The sequence below is a fragment of the Drosophila navojoa genome, chromosome X (assembly GCF_054131105.1).
Source record: "Drosophila navojoa isolate 15081-1374.11 chromosome X, UAZ_NAV_1.0, whole genome shotgun sequence".
NCBI lineage: Eukaryota > Metazoa > Arthropoda > Insecta > Diptera > Drosophilidae > Drosophila > Drosophila navojoa.
The window spans coordinates 21914414-21933325 of NC_142895.1; the positions used below are offsets into that span (position 1 = coordinate 21914414).

General features: G+C 47.0%; 6 protein-coding genes across 9 annotated transcripts; 3 read left to right on the plus strand and 3 right to left on the minus strand.

Annotated features, from left to right (window-relative positions):
* The first annotated feature begins 36 nt into the window (after positions 1–36).
* On the plus strand, positions 37–3046 carry APC4 (anaphase-promoting complex subunit 4). 2 transcript variants are annotated; one of them, XM_018109028.3, is made up of 5 exons: positions 37–273; positions 338–980; positions 1042–1218; positions 1321–1483; positions 1546–3046. In XM_018109028.3, exons 1-5 carry the CDS (start codon positions 162–164, stop codon positions 2869–2871), a joined length of 2421 nt encoding a protein of 806 aa, XP_017964517.1. In that variant the 5' UTR covers positions 37–161; the 3' UTR covers positions 2872–3046. The 2 variants fall into 2 exon arrangements, with proteins under 2 accessions (XP_017964517.1, XP_017964518.1); XM_018109029.3 differs by having other exon boundaries at positions 1042–1212.
* Positions 2877–5330, minus strand: LOC108656769 (uncharacterized protein F54F2.9). Its single transcript, XM_018109036.3, has 3 exons — positions 4438–5330; positions 4170–4377; positions 2877–4104 (listed from the first exon to the last, which is right to left on the minus strand). The coding sequence occupies exons 1-3, from the start codon at positions 5121–5123 to the stop codon at positions 3442–3444; spliced, it is 1557 nt and encodes a 518-aa protein (XP_017964525.1). The 5' UTR covers positions 5124–5330; the 3' UTR covers positions 2877–3441.
* Positions 5331–5436: 106 nt separating this feature from the next.
* Positions 5437–7828, plus strand: tth (toothrin). Of its 2 annotated transcripts, none has more exons than XM_018109039.3 (2): positions 5437–6083; positions 6154–7828. In XM_018109039.3, the coding sequence occupies exons 1-2, from the start codon at positions 5779–5781 to the stop codon at positions 7079–7081; spliced, it is 1233 nt and encodes a 410-aa protein (XP_017964528.1). In that variant the 5' UTR covers positions 5437–5778; the 3' UTR covers positions 7082–7828. The 2 variants fall into 2 exon arrangements, with proteins under 2 accessions (XP_017964528.1, XP_017964527.1); XM_018109038.3 differs by having other exon boundaries at positions 5454–6083; positions 6130–7828.
* BthD (BthD selenoprotein) lies at positions 7573–9143 on the minus strand. The gene is made up of 2 exons (XM_018109043.3): positions 9010–9143; positions 7573–8939 (listed from the first exon to the last, which is right to left on the minus strand). Exons 1-2 carry the CDS (start codon positions 9046–9048, stop codon positions 8472–8474), a joined length of 507 nt encoding a protein of 168 aa, XP_017964532.1. The 5' UTR covers positions 9049–9143; the 3' UTR covers positions 7573–8471.
* Positions 9144–9216: 73 nt separating this feature from the next.
* LOC108656778 (histone-lysine N-methyltransferase Set2) lies at positions 9217–16194 on the plus strand. Its single transcript, XM_018109047.3, has 5 exons — positions 9217–9371; positions 9453–14067; positions 14138–15162; positions 15226–15373; positions 15810–16194. The coding sequence occupies exons 2-5, from the start codon at positions 9520–9522 to the stop codon at positions 15972–15974; spliced, it is 5886 nt and encodes a 1961-aa protein (XP_017964536.2). The 5' UTR covers positions 9217–9371; positions 9453–9519; the 3' UTR covers positions 15975–16194.
* Positions 16195–16297: 103 nt separating this feature from the next.
* Positions 16298–18807, minus strand: LysRS (Lysyl-tRNA synthetase). 2 transcript variants are annotated; one of them, XM_018109034.3, is made up of 4 exons: positions 18647–18807; positions 17632–18301; positions 16606–17553; positions 16298–16535 (listed from the first exon to the last, which is right to left on the minus strand). In XM_018109034.3, the coding sequence occupies exons 1-4, from the start codon at positions 18676–18678 to the stop codon at positions 16446–16448; spliced, it is 1740 nt and encodes a 579-aa protein (XP_017964523.1). In that variant the 5' UTR covers positions 18679–18807; the 3' UTR covers positions 16298–16445. The 2 variants fall into 2 exon arrangements, with proteins under 2 accessions (XP_017964523.1, XP_017964522.1); XM_018109033.3 differs by lacking the exon at positions 18647–18807 and adding an exon at positions 18358–18576.
* Positions 18808–18912: the final 105 nt, after the last annotated feature.

Genomic DNA, 18912 nt, shown 5'->3' on the forward strand with positions numbered 1-18912 from the left:
TTTATAAACATGTAGTAATTAGGTCTGGCAACCCCAAATGAGGAGGCTGTCGATTATTTCGATAAGTAACGCCTCCAAGCCGGTAAACTAAAATAAAATAAACTATAAATGCAAATGTTTGGAGCTTGATTAAATATATATTTAAAACAAAAAATAGAGTAATGGCTCAATCAAGCTCAATGAAGCTCCTTGGCGCACGCAACATGAGTTGCATTGTGGAGCGCATGGAGTGGAACAACAAAATGGATCTTATTGCCTATGGCACCGAGAAAGGTTTGTCGCCAAAATTTTTTGGCAAGCATTTTGATCTATCTCGGATTGTGGACCTTTATTGTAGGCGAGGTAATAATACAGCGCCTAAACTGGCAAAAAATCGTCACTTTCCCGACGCCCGGTGAGGATGTTCGCGTGCGCTCTCTTAGCTGGCAAATGGATGAGACTCTGTTGGCCGTGGGCTACAGCAATGGTAAGGTTGCGCTGCTCGATGCTGAGAGCGAGACAATAATATCGGGCCTTATCTATGAGGATGACATCAAGAAGGTATACTTCAGCAAAGCGATCAATTGCAAGGAAGGCCTAGACAGTTACACATGCAACGCCAAGGACAAGCACAAGCGCTATTTACCGAAGCTGCCGCCGCTAACAAATATCGATCCTTGCCTGAAGACTCTCGATCAAAAGTCATTTCCCAAGGGCTCCCCCTGTTTCCTGGTCGTTATTATGCGCAGCGGCAAAGTGCATTTACTACTCCTAGGCGCCTTGCAAGCGGGAAGCATAGATCTCACACAACATGTACTCAATCCCGATCAGTTCGATGTGTATGATGTGCGGCTGAATGGGGACTTTAATGCTATCTATGCACTGCTACGCGACGGTCAGCAACTGAAGCTATTGCACTTTCATAATCAAGTACTGCAGGATTCCATATCGCCCATGCTGGAGCTGGCTTCGCACTGTGCTCACATTCTAGAGACCAAAAAGTAAGTCGGCGGATAACGAGTGCTGGAGTTGTGGCAACTAATTGCTTCATTGTCACTTTAGTTACATCAACGACACACAACAATGCCTAACGGAGGCCTGGGAAACTGTACAATTGGAAATGGACAACAAGTTGACAAAGTACGCCAATTCGCAGGCTTATGGCATGATCTCTGCGCACTTCCTGGAGCTGCTCGTATTCGGATATGCCACCCTGGAGGTCGAGGAGTTTCTGTTCGAGTGAGTTACGTCCCTATACTCAGTATACAGTGCTCATGGGCTCCGCTGGTTTCTCCTCTCTTTTCATGATACAATACAATACAACGGCATCCAAAACTACAGAACGCTCACGGAGAAGGGCTTTAAGAAAATAGCCAACTCGGTAGATCTGTCCCTGAACAATCTGCAAGGTCTAGTCTTCAAGCAGCTCAACGGTGCCGCGATTAATATGTTTTACTTCCTCAATACGATTGCGGGCTTTGGACGCATGACGCATTTCTTCGAGGTTAGCACTTGGTGACACACAAGTCTCTCACAATTGAATACTCGGTCTCTCTCTTCTATTAGGCACTCATCTCGCCGGATGTGGCCAGCGAGGCGATGCGTGCCTGCGGCTCCTTTTTGCTAAAGGTGCATGAGCTGCAGCGCACGATTGACGCATTGGTGTACAACATGAAGCTGTTCCACTCCTGGGTTATATTCACCATACTGCGTCTGTCCCATCAGGAGATACCCGACGATATGGTCTTCACCGGCAAAGAGAATCTTGCGCTGGCCGAATTCTTTTGCGCTATGGAACCGGAAATACCAGAGCCCTCTGAAGAACTAGACATCAGCATCGACAAATCAGCTACGACGTCGACAACAGCTGCAGCAGCAACTGCAACAGCAGAAGAGGAGCTGCCGGGTGATGGCAGTCCGGCGCCGCCAACGACCACGCGCAGTAAATTCAACTTGGAACGCGTGGGACAGTATCTGGAGAATGCTTATTTGACTCAGCCTCATCCCGTGAACCCAGCGGAAGTCTGGCCACGCCTGCTGGCCGAAAATGAGTGTCTAGCCCAATGCAACCTGCTTGTGCCGCACGATAAAAGGCTATCCCTTATACAGCAGCGCGACAAAATGTTCAACGCCATTGATGCAGTATTCCACAAGCCCACGGAAAGTATCAGTGCCAGCTTCAAGCTGAGCTCGACTGTGATATGCGGCGACCTCCAACATCTGAATGCCGAGTCTGCGGCTGAGCCGGACCAGCAGCCGAATAGCGATTTTGTGAATTGCAGCTACTATGTACATGAGGCAACCCAATGTGATATGCTGGCATTGACAATCGGTCGGCAAGAGGCGATGGTGCTGGAGTTCAGTCGAGGCGAGGACTGCCTGCTGCGATGCATTCGCGTGCAGCTGCAGCCGGGTCCATTTACCGCTCAGCTCCAGGAGGACTACTACAATCTGCGCTTTGTCGATCTACAATTCTACAACGAATCCTCATTGTCCATGCTGGCGCAGACGTCAACAACCGCAACAGGTGCACGTCCGCACAGCTACTTCCTGCAGTTTTCGCTGAGCGCCGCAAGGAATCACTGCACCCAGCACCAGTTGACGCCACTCATGAAACTGGATGAGGCGACTGTGACGCACAGTGTGCACGATATACCAGATGCGGCTGCATTCAAGGCCCTGGACGGCGTCTGTGAGATGTTGGCCGTCTCGGGCAGTCGAAAGGTAGCTACCGTTCTCTCTGATCGGCGGCGGAAGATGACGATATTTGAAATGGAAATTGAGGAGGAGGAGGACGACACAGAAATGTCACAGACATCATTCTTAGAGATCAGCAAAGAATCTGTGCTGGCCACCGGATCCATCGATTTGGAGAAACACAACGATACGTAGTAGTTTATATTCTTTTGGTTTTTCTCTTTCGTTTCAACTCCTTACTTAGCAAAGAAACTTTTAGGTATAATATAATTATAAAATACATTTATGTACAAAACAGAAAACAAGCGGTTCACATACCACATGTTGAGTCTAAATTAAATTTCATGCAACGAAATGCTGAAACGTTAAATTTTGAGCCACAGAAATGTAAACTAATTAATCACTAAAGCCCTACCACACGCAGACACAAGTTGGGAAAAAAAGAAAGAGATGAAATGATATCTTGGCCACCGTTTCGAGTGAGAAAAAACTAGTGCTTAATTGTTAAGAGCTCTGATAATAGGAGAAATTAAATTCAAAACCGTTAAACATAAAAATTTTACTTAGTTCAAATGGGACTTGAGCTGGCTAATACCTTGGCATGGTAGTATATATAGAAATATATATACCCAACTAAATTATGACCCTTCTCGCTCTGGCTAAAGTTAAGCCAAATTGGTGCTTGGCTGCGATATGGATTAAATTGATAAAGGACGAAGTATCTCTGAGGCATGGACTACGGTTAAGATTAGGCGAGGGACTGAACTAACTGATCTCATATTGATATGCATCATCAGAGTCCTCATCACTGGACATGTCGCGTTTGCGTCGCCGCTGCTCGCGCTTACTGAGCTTTTTAGCTGGCGCAGCCGGAGCAACAACAGCTGGCGTCTCCTCTACGGGGGGCTCCTTCTCCTCGCCGTCGATGTTCGACGCTTCCGCCTCTTCTACCTCGGCCTTCTTCTGTGTCTTAACTAGTTCACACAAGTATTTGTAGCGCACTAAGCACTCCTCCTTGGTCTTTTCTGGCACACTGTTGGCAATTTTTACCCAGCGATCGCCGCCAGCGGTTTTTCGATATTTAACGATGGCCGCTTCGAGGGCACGCTGCTGATCCTGAGTCCAGTTTGTCTCTGGTATAAGCATGCTCTTCTCATTAACGGTGGGCGTCGCCTTCTTGATCTTCTCCTTGCGGACTGCCTCCTGGGATTCCTGGACAATGTGCTCAGCCACGCTATCCGATTGGCCTGGTATACGATAGCCGTTCTCCTTCATCTTGGCCGCCATGAATGTCACCTCTTGTACAGTGCGGTTCATGGACTCGGCTATGGTGTTCCAGCGACTGCCAGCACCGCCTGGATATTTTTTAACTAACCTAATGAGCTCGGTTAGATCCTCATCAGTCCAAAATCCGCCGCTGACGGTGGTCTTTGAGCATAATTTATAAAAACAAATTAATATTAAACATAGATGCTGATATTTGAAGTTTTTACCTTTTGGGTAACTGGACGTATTGCATCGTCTTCGGTTAGCTCTCGTGCCTGGATTTGTGAATAGCCACGTAACTCCTCCTCGGTCTTCTCTGGTGCCTTTGCGTTCTGCTTGCGCTTACGCAAATTTTCCTTTTGCTCTTTACGTAGACGCGCTTGTTCTTCAGCTTCTCGCTCCTGTTCCTGTAGGCGACGCTGCTCTTCAATTTCTCTGCAAGCATTATTAAATTGTTGAATCGTACTAGCCAAATCATCATTTCTATTTACTTACTGCCTGCGCTTCTCTAATGCCAGCTCCTTGAGCTCATTGGCTTTGCTAAATCCATTTTTAATTGTTCTCGGCAAATGCCAAATGGCGAGAGGTATTTGAATGGGCAATGTATTGAGCAATGAAGGCATCGGGATCTCTTTCAGAATGACGTCCATATCAATATTCTTGTTGCGCTTCTGCAGCTTCTTCAGTTTGGTGCCGAACACCTGCTCAGCTGTGTATTTTGTCTCAAGGTAAGATGCCCAAGCAAACAGATACTGGCCCACGGTAATGATCAGGAATATGATGAAAGCGCCCTCATACAGGCCAATCTTACGCATTCGGCGATAGTAATACAGAGCGGACTTCCAGTTGGGCATGCCATCGCGCAGCACCTTGTCGTACTTTTCGCGTTTCGATGGATCCTTGAGCACCTCGTAGATAGAGACAAGGTTGCGGAACTGAATGTTGGCATCCTCGGCCGGATTCTTGTCGGGATGTAAAACAATGGAAAGGGTGCGAAAAGCGCGCTTTATTTCATTGTTCGTGGCAGTCTGATTGATGCCCATAAATTCGTAGAAATTCTTGTTGACCTCTTCGACCAGATCAAATATCTCCAGCTCCTCGGAGTGCCAGGCGTTGGATGAGCCGCATAATAGCAGTAGCCCAATTAGTATCGCTGGCAGTGTTATGTTGTGCAACTCCATTTAAATGCTTTAAAAATCAACTAAAACGGAAAAGCGGCTGACCCCCGCTCGCTTACACATACAATCGCACCTGTCATTCGTGCAGGCACTCACGATGAACTGTCAACGTCAAAAGTGGCAACGTCAGCAGTAAACAAAAACAATATATGCCAAAGTTGCCACACCAATCGTTACCAGGGAGGCTATATGGGTGATTATTTAAAATCAATAATAAAAAACTCTACACGGCTATTAATTTTAAATACGCCTTAGTTTACTTGAATAGTGACAAAAAAATTTGACTACTGACATATTACAAATGACCGTTAAAGTCAAAGCTATCGATAAAATCATCAGCAACTATGCAAAACAACACAGGCTTGTTATATGGTAGCGATATATCGCATAGAAAACATTGCTAATAGCAGCCACACACAACCTAGCACTAGAAGATTTGCAAAAGACGAAAACAGTGAAAGCGGTGTGAAAAAGCAGGCGAATAGAGATAAGAAACAAAATACAAAAGTCAACGCAAGCAGCAGCGGCGCAGCGTCAACTCAGCGCTAGCCGCTGGGGCTGGTTTTAAATGGATTAAGCGTTGCTCGCACAACCAGATAACAATACACTAGGCGGAAGTGAAGCGAGAGCGCGGATAGCACCGGAGCAGTAGGGAGCCATGTCTTCGGCCGTTAACATACAAATCGTATCAATGCCTAATCTGGCCAAGATCGAAAGCTTTTTCAAGGATGTCAGCTACCGTGAGACGATCGAATACAGCGCCAATTTCAACACACGCCTCTGCATCGAACGGCGATTACGATTGCCATTCCTCGATCCACAAACGGGCGTTGCACAGAATCACTCACAACTATTCATGGACAAGCGACAGCGAATGCCTGGCTTTCGTCAGGGCCAGATCTACACGTATCCTGCGGCTCGCTGGCGTAAAAGTCGGCGCCAGTACTTGACCAAGTTGTACAGGTGAGTAATCATGGAACTCCAAGTTATTCTTATGCCTAAATATTAGGTCTACTCCACCACAAACCTGCAGCCGGTTCCCTGAGCGCCCGTTTCAGGCGCTGCGCAAGGAACACGAAGCGCTAGTGGCTAGTGGCATTAATATTGGTGGCGCTGCTATCAGCGGTACTGCCAGCATAGCCAGCACTAACAGCAGCAGTTCCACGCTAAGCCTCAATATGCTGACGGGTGGGGGTGCATCGACAACGCCGACTGTGCTGAGCACGCTGCACAATGATACAACGCATGACTTCAACGGGGCGTTCAGCATGGAGGAGTCTTGTTCGCTGGGCGCCGCCGGCGGTGATACATCCGATAGCAAAGACAGTCAATTGCAGACGCAGCAGCAGCAGCAACAACAACAGCAGCAACAACAACAGCAGCAGCAGCAACAGCAGAATCAATCAAAAGATGATTTGCCCAAGGAGTGGTTCTACGATGAAATGGATATGAACGATGTAGATTCGCTGGAGGATCCAAAATCTCCAGCAGACGATGAGTACGACTACGATCCGCGATATGGTAACAAAAAGCGACGCAAACGCCGGCCGGGCAAACGTGGATCGACACATGCCAGCAATGAAACTGCCACCGCTAGCAACAGCAACAGCGCGCGCCGACGCAGCGCTGTGACGCGAACGCGCGTTACTACCACAGATGCGGCGCTGGATGCGTCACTGGAAGCGATTGAGGCGGGCGACATTGGTGGCACGCCGACATCCAGCGGTGGACGCAGATCTCGCGGCGCTGGCACACGGGGCAGGCGACGTGCCAAGGGCACACCAACAGGCAACACCACCACTGGCAACAGTGGCATGCCCAGCAATACATGTGATCCGCCCAGTCCGGGCCTGGTTAATGAACCGCCATCGTTCGAGAGTGCCGCCGCGGCCGTTGGCGTGGGTGGAGTCGGTGTTGAGGATGGCAATGCGCATTTGCGCAATTATCGCAAGTATCTGTAACGCTAGGATCAGCCCATGTAGGTGGAATTTCGCATGGACTACATTCACCCACTACCTAAGCTACCCATCAATCTATCTAATTAACTGTTTATCGTATTCGTTTCTTAAACGGCGATTTACTATTTTTTTCAACTTATTAGTAATTTAAAATTAGCGTAAGACCTAGTTTTTATTAGTTCCTTATTCGAGTCCAGCACCTGACTAGACCAGACCAGACGAGCCAGGACAAAACACATCCAAGCAGTCGTAGCAAAATTTTTATTCTACTGGTAACTCTGTCGCCTATCTAATTGTACGTTCCCATAGCCAATTTATTGTTGATAACCTATATATACACACATACATCCAATACATACACATTATTTATATATATTTATGTATATATAATGCAAATTTACTTAAACAAAAAATGTAAGGAATCGAAGCGGCGAAATTCTTTACAAGTTTCAAACGGTTTTTGTTGCCGCCATATTCAATATTTTCCAGCTTAATTTTGTTTTTTTTTTTTTTTAATAATTTTTGTTACCCTCGTTTATTTAATTAAATACAATTAAGTTCAAATTAAAAATTCATTGGCTCCATGTATTATTAGGCAGTGTGGTAGGGTTTAAGGGTTTCAGTCCAGTTCAGCGCAACAAAAACAATTTCGTAAACCAAAATTTTTTCTATAGGATATAGTATATTTCATAAGGAAGTGTGAGCTGAAATACAAATTTAACAAACAAGAAAAAAGAAAGATAAACAAAACAAGTAAGAAAATTGTACATTTTGAAAATCAAAGACAAAAGTTCTAATAAAATTGAAAATCATAATTTTATAAACCTTTGGAAGGCTTTTAGACAAATTTTTGAAGTTATTTAGATCTGGACTATACATGATTTTTTATAAGAACGTACATCTATATAGTGTATACAGCACAACCACTAAAAATTGGCTGGGCGAGAACAAAATTGTACGAATAAAAAAAAACATGAGATATTTATATGTATATAAAACTCGTAATTATAAATCAATTTTCAAACAGATCTCTATTTTGTTTTTGTTTATTTCGAATTCAACTTACAAACGACAAATATTGAGAAACTTAAGTATAACAATCTCGTTATATGGAAACATAATATATTTTGTATGTATGTATATATACCATAAGCTCTTTCAACGCTCTATATTTAATAGAATTTTATTCGATAAAAATCAATCAATAATCATCATTATTTATGTATATTAATGTGATCTTAATCGATGCGCTTAATGAATGACGTCGCAAGGTTTTCAGCTTTCAGGCAAAAGCTTCACAAAGAACAGCTCCTGTTAGGGGTTTACCGTTCAATGATCATATGGCGCTACTGCTGAAAAACTATCGATGCCATCTAAGCGATGCAAAATCACATTATTTGGAAACTTTTTCTTTTGGAGACTCAATAGTTGCAGCTTTTGCACGTTTTGGCAAACTGGATGAGGATGTTGGCGGCGATGATGATGAGCGTTTGCGTTTGTTCGTTTTCTCTGCAAATTGGTTGAATGCCTGCATTATTTGCTGATATATTTCATCGAAATTGGGGAACTTTTGGGCACGCGGTGTGCGTTTCAGACCGGACCAAAGGGATTGTTGTTCTTCGACTATTGTTGTGGGATGTGGGGCGAAGGCCAATTCGAATGCTCCGCGTCTGGGTGCGCCATGGGCATTTAGTTGTAATTGGAGATGGAATGGCTGGCCTGCATCTTGAATTTTACTTTGCAGAGCAGCATGTAATTCCTCGGCGCGACGGCGAAAGACCCGTCAAGAGCGACAATGCTCAATATATAGGACCGGATTGTTCGGATCCAAAGCCTTGGAGTCCTCGCTCGTTGCTGGTGACTACTCACGATATATATACATGTATGCTTGAATATGAATTACATTTAGAGGTGGATGTAATAATACTCACAGATTTAGGGGCAGCTTTTTTAGCACGCTTTGGTGGCATTTTTATTTACTATAAGAAAACTGCGTTTTAATAAAAGGCGCGCTCATAGTGTTGAAAAGAGCTTCAGAATTGTATCGAAATATCGATGTTTACGTGTATTTATTTCACTATGAATAATTTGATGACCATCGATTTATCTTTAAAACACCAGCCAATCGCAATTGCATATCGATAGTACAATGTATGGCAACGCTTGACCTACATACTTGGTTTTTATTTGCTGTTTTCTTAAGTTGAGTAGTTAAGTTTTTGCAAGTGTTTAAACAAATGCGAAAGAAGAAGAAAAAGATTTGGATCTGTGTCCATTGGTAGTTTTATTCTATGTAAGTATTCTTATTGGGCCTATAAATTAATTGCAAATAAGTGAATTGCCATAATTTGTAAATTAAACAATTTTATGGTAGTATTAAAACTGAGTGCGCCGGCTAAATCAAAGTGCCTATACATTGATTTTGGCGCCAACTAAAATCAATGGACGAACCGACGTCAAGCAAAGTGACAAACACGCCGGCAAAATCAACGACGCCGCGCAAATGTCTCGGTAGCCCTCCGAAGAGCAGCCCACAACCGACTGGGACCGAAACACCAGCCGAGGACTTCAAGGCGGAGAGCTTCGCAGAACACGTGCCCACAGTGTCGCCTACATTGAGCGATTGCCGGCGCAGCTCTCGCAAGAAAGTGATTAAGTTTGATGTTTTGAATTTGCTCAATAAAAACCGAAAGGCAAACAAATTACAAACTGATGCACCTGTGCCAGCAACGTCAACAAGATGCTCACTTGACGTACGTGATGTTGCTGCGGCAACAACAGCGCCACCAGCAGCTGCAGATCTGCCAGTGCCTACGTCATCGACATCGCTATCTTCAGCTGAGCCGTTTGCGAAGCCAAAGCCAACACAATGCCTGACACTTGAGCAAGGATGCAGTGAGGAGTCGAGCTTAGCTGAGAAGCAAAGTGAACGAGACTCACTGTTTCGGAAACAACGCAGAAGTGGACGGAACCACAGCGCACAGGCAGCGCTCACATCACAAGTTGTAGACGGAGGCACTGTAGAAAATGGTCGCAGCATCTCATGTTCTGACTCGGCTACCAATTCAACCACTGCCTACAGTGGAATTAATGCCTACACCGATTACCTATTGAAAACCAAATTTAAACAGAAGTTGCGTGTCAACGTCAAGCGTGAAACTATGCTGACGTTACCAAATCATGTACTAAACGAACCAAAGTCGCCACTGGACATAACAGGAATAAATATGAAGACTGATACAATAATTAAGCTCCCAACTAACAAGCAATCAAAAGAGGCTCAGCGGACGCCAGCTGTTAACGTGAAGGTGATGCTTCGCAAATTTAAGAAAGATCAGCGGCGTCTGAGGGAATCGAGAACCGAAGCGTCTAAGAAAATCTCAACTGTTGGGGCTGACAAACAACTGCCACAACTGAAACCACAGAGTACAACAAGTAGCTTAAGGGAAGAAGATGCAGAGAATAAGCAAGTGAAGGAGTGTGATGAGCCGGTGCCTTCGGCCAAGCGGCGTAGCAACCGCTCCAGTCTGCGGGGCTCTGCAAACGGCGGCAAAATGACGCTGGAAGAGACATTTGCTGAAATCGCAGCCATCAGCTCCAAAATTGTGCTGGAGAGTAAATCATCCGAACAGGAGTCGCAACCAGATGCAATTACTGATCTCAATAAACAAAATGTCAGCAATAGCTCTAAATCAGGGCTGTTGCCGCAATTGGATGTCGAATCGGAATCCATTTGCAAATTGGAAACACAGCCCGAAATGCCTAACGCTGACATCCAATCAGACGTCCGAACAGAACTTAGTTTTGCTTTGGAATCAAAGCAAGCCACTACTGATTTGTCAGTCGTTGTTGGCAGTGTAGAGACCGAGCAAAAAGCAAAAAATATTATAACTTCAGAAGAGAAGCACTCTACAGATAATTTGTGCAGCACTCGAATGGAATCTCACCAGTTGGCTTCCAGCGCTTCGGAGCCGATTGTCTCTGACACGGCATCCAGCATAGAGTTATTATTGAGCCCATTAGAGGCTGACCCTAATATGGAGACGGCCGAGCAAAAGGCAGAAGAAGAAAAGAATATTCCGATTTCCATTTCCACAGCTTCTAGCAATGTGGACAAGAAAACCAAGCAGGAAGAGGAGAAAACAGCCAGCGTCGTTGAAAGCGATGCGCTTTTCAAGGCAATGGATAAGGACAGCGCTCAGATGCGCGAGGATGGGAAAACTGAAAAACAGCTTGAGGTAGACAAGCAATCGGCACAGCCGGAACAGGAGCAGGAAAGCCCCAGCAACACCACCATCAATTCCGATACCATCACCACCGCCACCAGCATCAATTCCGATACTACCACCACCACCATCAATTCTGATACTACCACTGCCACCGCCATCAATTCCGATACCACCACCGCCACCACCATCAATTCCGATACCAACACCACCACCCATACCAGTACAAATATCGACTCATCTTCTGCCAAAAGTACGATTTGCGAGGAACGTGCCGAGGACTCCTCAACGTTGTCCAGCACCAATGACGGCAACTCGCAGTCTCCATTGGAGGCCGCGGAAGCTGATCCCGAATCTGATCCGGCGTCCAAGGCAAGGGCTAAGAATGTGACCGACAAAGACGCCTCAGAGTCTAAGCGGCTGTCGAGCAGCCTGAGCTGCCAGGATTCCATTGACTCTAATTCCAGCGCATCGCAATGCAAAATCAGCGAAGCGTCCGAGTCTCCGGAATCCATCAGTGCCGACAACAAGGGGCCAAGCTGTGGCATACCAACGCCAACAGCTGAGCTGACAGATCTTGCCCAGATCATTGAAGATGGCGACTACAAGCCGGACAATGGGCAGGAGTCGAAGGAAGATGAGTTTGCACGCTGTGTGGCAAATATTGAGACACCAATCACGACACCCGCAACATCGCCGCAGCCCAGCAATAGCGCCACTGACGATGCAGCTGGTAATGGGAATGACAATGGCAATGAAAATGACAATGACAATGGCAATGACAATAGCAATGGCAAGGGCAATGCAGTGCGTCGCTCGCATCGCATCAAGCAGAAGCCGCAGTTGCCCAGAGCCAGCCTCAGCAGCATGAGCTGCTTCAGCAACGTCAATAATCAGGCGTCCGTTCCCGTTAGCCTGGAGGATCAGCTGGCCGAACTGGCGATCATCGATGCCATCAACGAGCAGTTCCTGCGCCAGCACGGTCTCAACTCATTTCAGCTGTTGCAGGACAATTACTACCATTGCGCCCGTCAAGTGAGCAAGGAGAATGCCGAGATGCAATGCGATTGCTTCCTCACCGGCGACGAGGAGGCCATGGGGCTTTTGTGCTGCGGCGCCGGCTGCATCAATCGAATGCTGATGATCGAGTGCGGTCCGCTGTGCACCTATGGCGACCGTTGCACGAACAAACGGTTCCAGCAGCACCAGGGCTGGCCCTGCCGCGTCTTCCGCACCAAGAAGAAGGGCTGCGGCATTACGGCGGAGATGCTGATACCGCCGGGCGAATTCATCATGGAATATGTGGGCGAGGTCATTGACAGCGAGGAGTTCGAGCGCCGCCAGTATCACTATTCGCAGATCCGCAATCGCCACTATTACTTTATGGCGCTGAGGGGCGAGGCAATCATCGATGCGACCGTCAAGGGCAACATTTCGCGGTACATCAACCACAGCTGTGATCCGAATGCCGAGACCCAGAAGTGGACGGTGAATGGCGAGCTGCGCATTGGTTTCTTCAGCGTTAAGACGATCTTGCCTGGCGAGGAGATCACCTTCGATTATCAGTATCAGCGCTATGGTCGTGACGCTCAGCGTTGCTACTGCGAGTCGGAAAATTGTCGCGGCTGGATTGGCGGCGAGCCGGACTCGGATGAAGGTGAGCAGTTGCACGCGGAGAGCGGCAGTGAATCCGAGGAGCTGGACGAACAGGAGCCAGAACAGGAACCGGAACAGGCACAGGGAGCGGCTGCAGCCGACAAGAAGGGACAGAAAACCAAAGCAACCAAGCTCACCAAGCCAAAGGCGAGCAAGTCATCCAAGGTGGTGGCAACAGCACCGCGCAAGAAGCCCACAAAGCCCAAGGATCGCGAGTACAAGGCCGGACGCTGGCTACGTCCGTCGGGCAGCAACATTGGCGACAAGTTTGCCTCGCGCATGCCCGACAAGCGTGAAGATCCGGATGTGCTGGCGCAGCTGCGTCAGCTCAATCAGAGTGGCCTCAAGAATCAGGCGAACACGCTCAGCTTCTCGCGCTGCATGGTGCGTGCCAAGCTGCTGGAGACACGCCTGGAGCTGTTGGGCGTGCTCACGCATGGCGAACTGCCGTGTCGTCGGCTCTTCCTCGACTACCATGGCCTGCGACTGCTGCATGCCTGGATCAGCGAGAGCGGCAACGACTATCAACTGCGTGTGGCGCTGATCGAGGCACTGGAATCGCTGCCCATACCGAATAAGACAATGCTCAACGATAGTCGCGTTTATCAGAGCGTGGAGCTCTGGAGCACCAGCCTGGCGAAGGGACGTTCTAAGAAACAAAAATCTACACAGGAGCAACAATCAAAACCAACTGCGGAGCTGGAGGCAATGCGTCAACGTATGGTGGCACTGCTGCAAAAATGGAGTGCCCTGCCCGAAACCTTCCGTATACCCAAGCGTGAGCGTATCGAGCAGATGAAGGAGCACGAACGCGAGGCGGATCGTCAACAGCAGACGCCCTACGCGGCCACAGCACTGGAGGACAGCAACAGCAACAGCGCCTCCGCCACGCTAAACAGCGATCCCTACCGGCAGGATCGCTTCAGGCGCGACACCAGCAATCGCTACGAGAAGCCCAAGCCGCAGCTCAAGGAGCGCAATGGAAGCGCAGAGGGCGCCGCTGGCATTGGTCATGGCATGGTCAATTCCGATCCTCGCTGCCAATCCGATGCGCAGATGCGCCGCGCCATGACCAAGAAGCTGCGACGTTCACTGTTCGAGCAAAAGGTATGTAACTGCCAGAATACTCTCATCAAGAGTGTGGGCCCTATATACATATACCTTCCATTCCTTTCAGGCGGCGAAAGACAAGGCGGACAGGCGTATGTGGAACACGGAAAAGCGCGAGCATGAGGCGCGCTGCGAATACTTTGGCGCTGACCTAAGCACCGATCCGAAGCAGCTGCCCTTCTACCAGGATACGGAGACCAAGCAATGGTTCAACAGTGAGGATAAGCCGGTTGCAGCTCCGCTGCGTTGCGGCAAAGACAGCAACGTTGTTGATGAAGAGCAGTCGCCGAAGCACGGTGATGATGTGAAATATAAGTTGCCCGCCAATGTGGAGCCATTGCCGCCATCCTGGCATTGGCATGTGACCCCCGAAGGCGACATCTTTTATTATAATCTACGGGACCGCATCCCGCAGTGGGAGCCGCCGAATGCGCAGCAACGTCAAGAGGAGTTGATAGACGATTCGCCAGTGAAGGAGAAGCCAGCCGAGGAGAAGGATGCCGACGTTCTGGTCGACATCGATGAGGACTATGTGGGCACCCTCAGTCCCAAGTCGCTGCGTCAGTATATCGAGGCGAAGGTCCAGGAGCGTCGTGAAATACGTCGCAATCGACTCGTCTCCGTCTGTCCAATCAGTCCGCGGCGCGAGGAGGACCGTATCCACAATCAGCAGGAGTTGCGCAAGTATAAGGAGAACAAGGAGAAAATACGCCGTCGCAAGGAACTCTTCCGTCGCACCGACAGCGCCGAAGCAGCTGGAGCTGACCAAGCCAGTGATGTAGTGCCCATTCAGGACTATTTGTTCTCCTCCGATGAGGAGTCTGAACCAAATCTGGCCAGTGCCGCCAAGCCGTTGAACGACATAGTTGTCAACGGCAATGACAATGCGCGCGTGGACGATATTGTGGCTCTCAATGCCAGCCAGAACTCAAGTAATTCAGAAGAGTCCATTCAGAAACACATATTGGGGCTCAATTTGAGCGACTCCGATGCAGATTCGCCGCTCAACACAAAACGTAAACTGCCCATGCCACCACAACTAACGGACAGCAAGAAGAAACATCGCGGTGATCGCGAAAGGAAGCGCAAAACGTAAGCACAGCAAATCCACAAGCAGAATCTAGTAAATCGCAATCATTCAATTATTCATTTCAGGTCACTGAGCAACTCGTCCAGCAGCGTCGAGAAGTTTCGCTTTGAGATTAGCGGCCATGTGGCGGAGTTCCTACGTCCATATCGCAAGGAAAGCTGTCAGATGGGTCGCATTGTCAGCGATGAGGACTATAAGTTTCTCATTAAACGAGTAAGTAAACAAATCAGAAAACTTAAATCGGAATGCCCTGATTTCCGGATTTGGTTAAATTTTGAGTCGGTTTCCAAAATATAACACAATTCAAAAATGTCCGAGCTATGGTAGCCGACTTTTCGAATCGATCTTTAGTCGATAATATTAAAACTATATACGGATCTTCACGAACGGTGCAACTCCGGATACGGACGGACAGACAGACAAACAGTGCTGAATCTATTCAGCTGGTTCTTCTGTGCCTTAGACTATATATACTCAAAGGGGCCTGACACGCCCATTTGTGCCTATGGCATGCATTTTTATATAACCAATATACTGTTTGTATACACTCCAATATTCATATTATAATGAATTCAGAGTATACAAAAAGTATTAAGAGAATATTATTTGAATATTATCATCCCTTAAATCATATATTTTAATATTTTAGCTGAGCCACCACATAACGACCAAAGAGATGCGCTACTGTGACTCGAACGGAAATTCGCTGGCCTGCACTGAATCGGTTAAGAATAAGTCCTATGAGTTTATCAATCAGTATATGCGGAAGAAGGGACCCGTGTACCAGAAGCCAGCCGATGAGCCCGACTATTAATGATCAGTATCAGCCCCACTCAGGCACTTTGTAACTTTAATCATATATTTAGCTTTAATCGAACAGCGAATGTTTTCTTATTTTAATTTTGTTTTAAAATGTTTCTACCCAATGTTTGGGTATATAGTTACTTAATTTCAGCAATTTACCTGAATACAAATTGCTAAGAAAAGACTATGAGCTTTCTCGTTGCAAAACATGAAATAAAAAATATATTTTTCAATGCGGAGGTTATTCTTTTCTTTGAACTACTTGACTAGCCTAACGGAGCAATCCCCAATGAATGGGAGAGGCATGCAAAGAAAAACGAGGATTGTATAATCGAAGTCGGAAGCTAATACATTTTTAATTCAGTTAATAATTTAAAGCAATACACAGAAAATTGTAGTGACACACATTACAATTGTGTGTGTGCGTGCGTGCGTGTGTGTGTGGGGGTTTGTAACTGGGTTAGTGAGTGGTGGGCGTCTATTATTGGGCGGACTGCTTTACATCGGCTGCATTAGCTGCAGGTGTGCGATTCGCTTCCTCGGGCTTCATGGCAGGGAACAAGAGCACCTCCTGCAAGAAAATATCATGTATATTAGGGAATGAAAACAGATTTGTTGGCCACTTTTGATTTGGTACGCACCTTGATGTTATTTGAGTCGGTCAGGAACATGGCTAGCCGATCAATGCCCATACCCCAGCCTCCGGTGGGCGGCAGGCCGTATTCAAGCGCCGTACAGAAGTTCTCGTCCACCATTTGAGCCTCGTCATCGCCAGCGGCTTTGTCGCCAGCCTGCTGTTCGAAACGTTCCCGCTGCACCACGGGATCGTTAAGTTCTGTGTACGCATTGCATACCTCTTTCTTGGCCACAAAGAGCTCGAAGCGCTCCGTTAGACCGGGCACACTGCGATGGTACTTGGCGAGTGGCGACATTATTTGCGGATGTTCGCAAATGAATGTCGGATTGATGCATGTTTCCTCGATGAACTCACCAACCAGTTTGTCTAGCAAACGGGCGGTGGTGCGTGGCGCCGGGCACTCCACCTGATGCTTGGCACACAGTTGAGACAGAAACTCATTGGCAGCCGGACTGTTGAATGTGTCCGCTGAGGGAAACTTGACCTGCAGCTTCTCTTCGAGAGTCTTGATCATAGACACACGTTTGAATGGGGGCGTAAAGTCAATCTCTTGCTCGACACCTTCGGGCCCATCCGGATGGTATTTAATTTTGTATGAGCCATGAATGGCCATAACCATGCCAGATAGCATTTGCTCAGTGATTTCAATTAGATCGTAATAATCAGCATATGCCATATAAAATTCACAAGTGGTAAATTCAGGGTTGTGGGTCAAATCGATACCCTCGTTGCGGAACTGCCGACCGATCTCATAAACCCGATCCAGACCGCCTACAACGACCATTTTGTGATACAGCTCTGGTGCTATGCGCATGAACAGATCCATTTTGAGTTCGTTGTGATGAGTGACGAAGGGCTTGGCAGTGGCGCCACCAGCAATCATATTCATCATTGGTGTCTCAATCTCAAGGAAGCCCAGGCGATCCAGAAATTGGCGGACATATGATATAATCTGCGTATGAAGAAGCACGATATTTACATTTATTTAATAATATTGTACATACTACTATTAATGTGTTTTGTCACATACCTTTGCGCGAATTTGGAAATTTTCGCGCACTTTGTTGTTCAGTATTAGGTCTAGATACCGCTGGCGATAGCGCGTCTCCTTGTCTTTGAGCCCGAAGTGCAGATGGGGCAGCATGTGTAGACAGGGTGAAAGGAGTTTCAGCTCAGTGGGCATAATGGATAGTTCGCCCTTCTTGGTCTTGCCGGGATGACCGTTGACGCCAATGATATCGCCACGACGCAGCTTGGCCGTGTCTTGCTCGAAGGCCGCTTCACTTTTGTATGATTTAGCACTGGCCATCACTTGCAGCTTGACACCCTCACCGCGTAAATCGTAAAAGATGAGCTTGGCACCGGACTCGCGTATGGCATGAATACGTCCAGCAACACTCAAATTGACCTGATCGAGCGTTTCGCCGTCCTTGAGCTGGGCATATTGTTCAATAAACTTCTCCAGTGAGATGCTAACATGGAATTTGTGTGGATACGGATGATTTTCGGATGTTTGCTTTAAGTCGGCGACTGCAGCTGATCTCAGCTTAAAGTATTCATTGGGAGAGATCTCCTCTTCCTGTTCGGCGGAAGATTTTTTCTTTTGACCGGCATCGGGAGTCTCGGTAGCTAAGCGCGTTGCCTCCTTTTCTGCCTTTTCCTTGGCCTTCTGCTCAGCTTTCAGTCGGCGTTTCAGCTCACTGAAAATAAGCAATATATCAGATAAATTTCAGGAGACCGAGCTGATTTTACGAACAGTTTTGTGCGTTTACTTGGGGCCAGCTGCATGTTGGCCACATGGTAAAGTCTCGTAGCTGTCACCGTTGGCAGTTTGAGTGATGACAAATACACTAAGTGTCTAACTATGTTGCGTGCAAGCATTTTGCAGACGTTATTTTCAGGTGATATTTTATTTTTAATTTATTATCTATCTGCCGCTATCAAACAACGAAACAGTTCGACTTAACCTCACAGTTGCTGACTAGTTGGCCAACTTTTGATGGGGGATAAATGCTTTAATTTACGCAATGATTGCGTGTACTTACTTCTTGGACAGTTCACCAGTTGCAGTAGCCATGCCGCTTGACGTCTTAAGAGTTCCAACTAATAATTTGTTCTGAATGTATAAATATAAATAAAGATTGTGAATGCGCCACACACTCGAAGTGAATTGAAATTGTATTTATATACAATACATATCGATATATCGCTACATGCCATTATATAGAAATTCGCAAATTTGGCAAAAGACCGCGTTGCCAACGAATATAAAACACGTGTTGCTAGTACATCAGCTGATTTACCTAAGTAT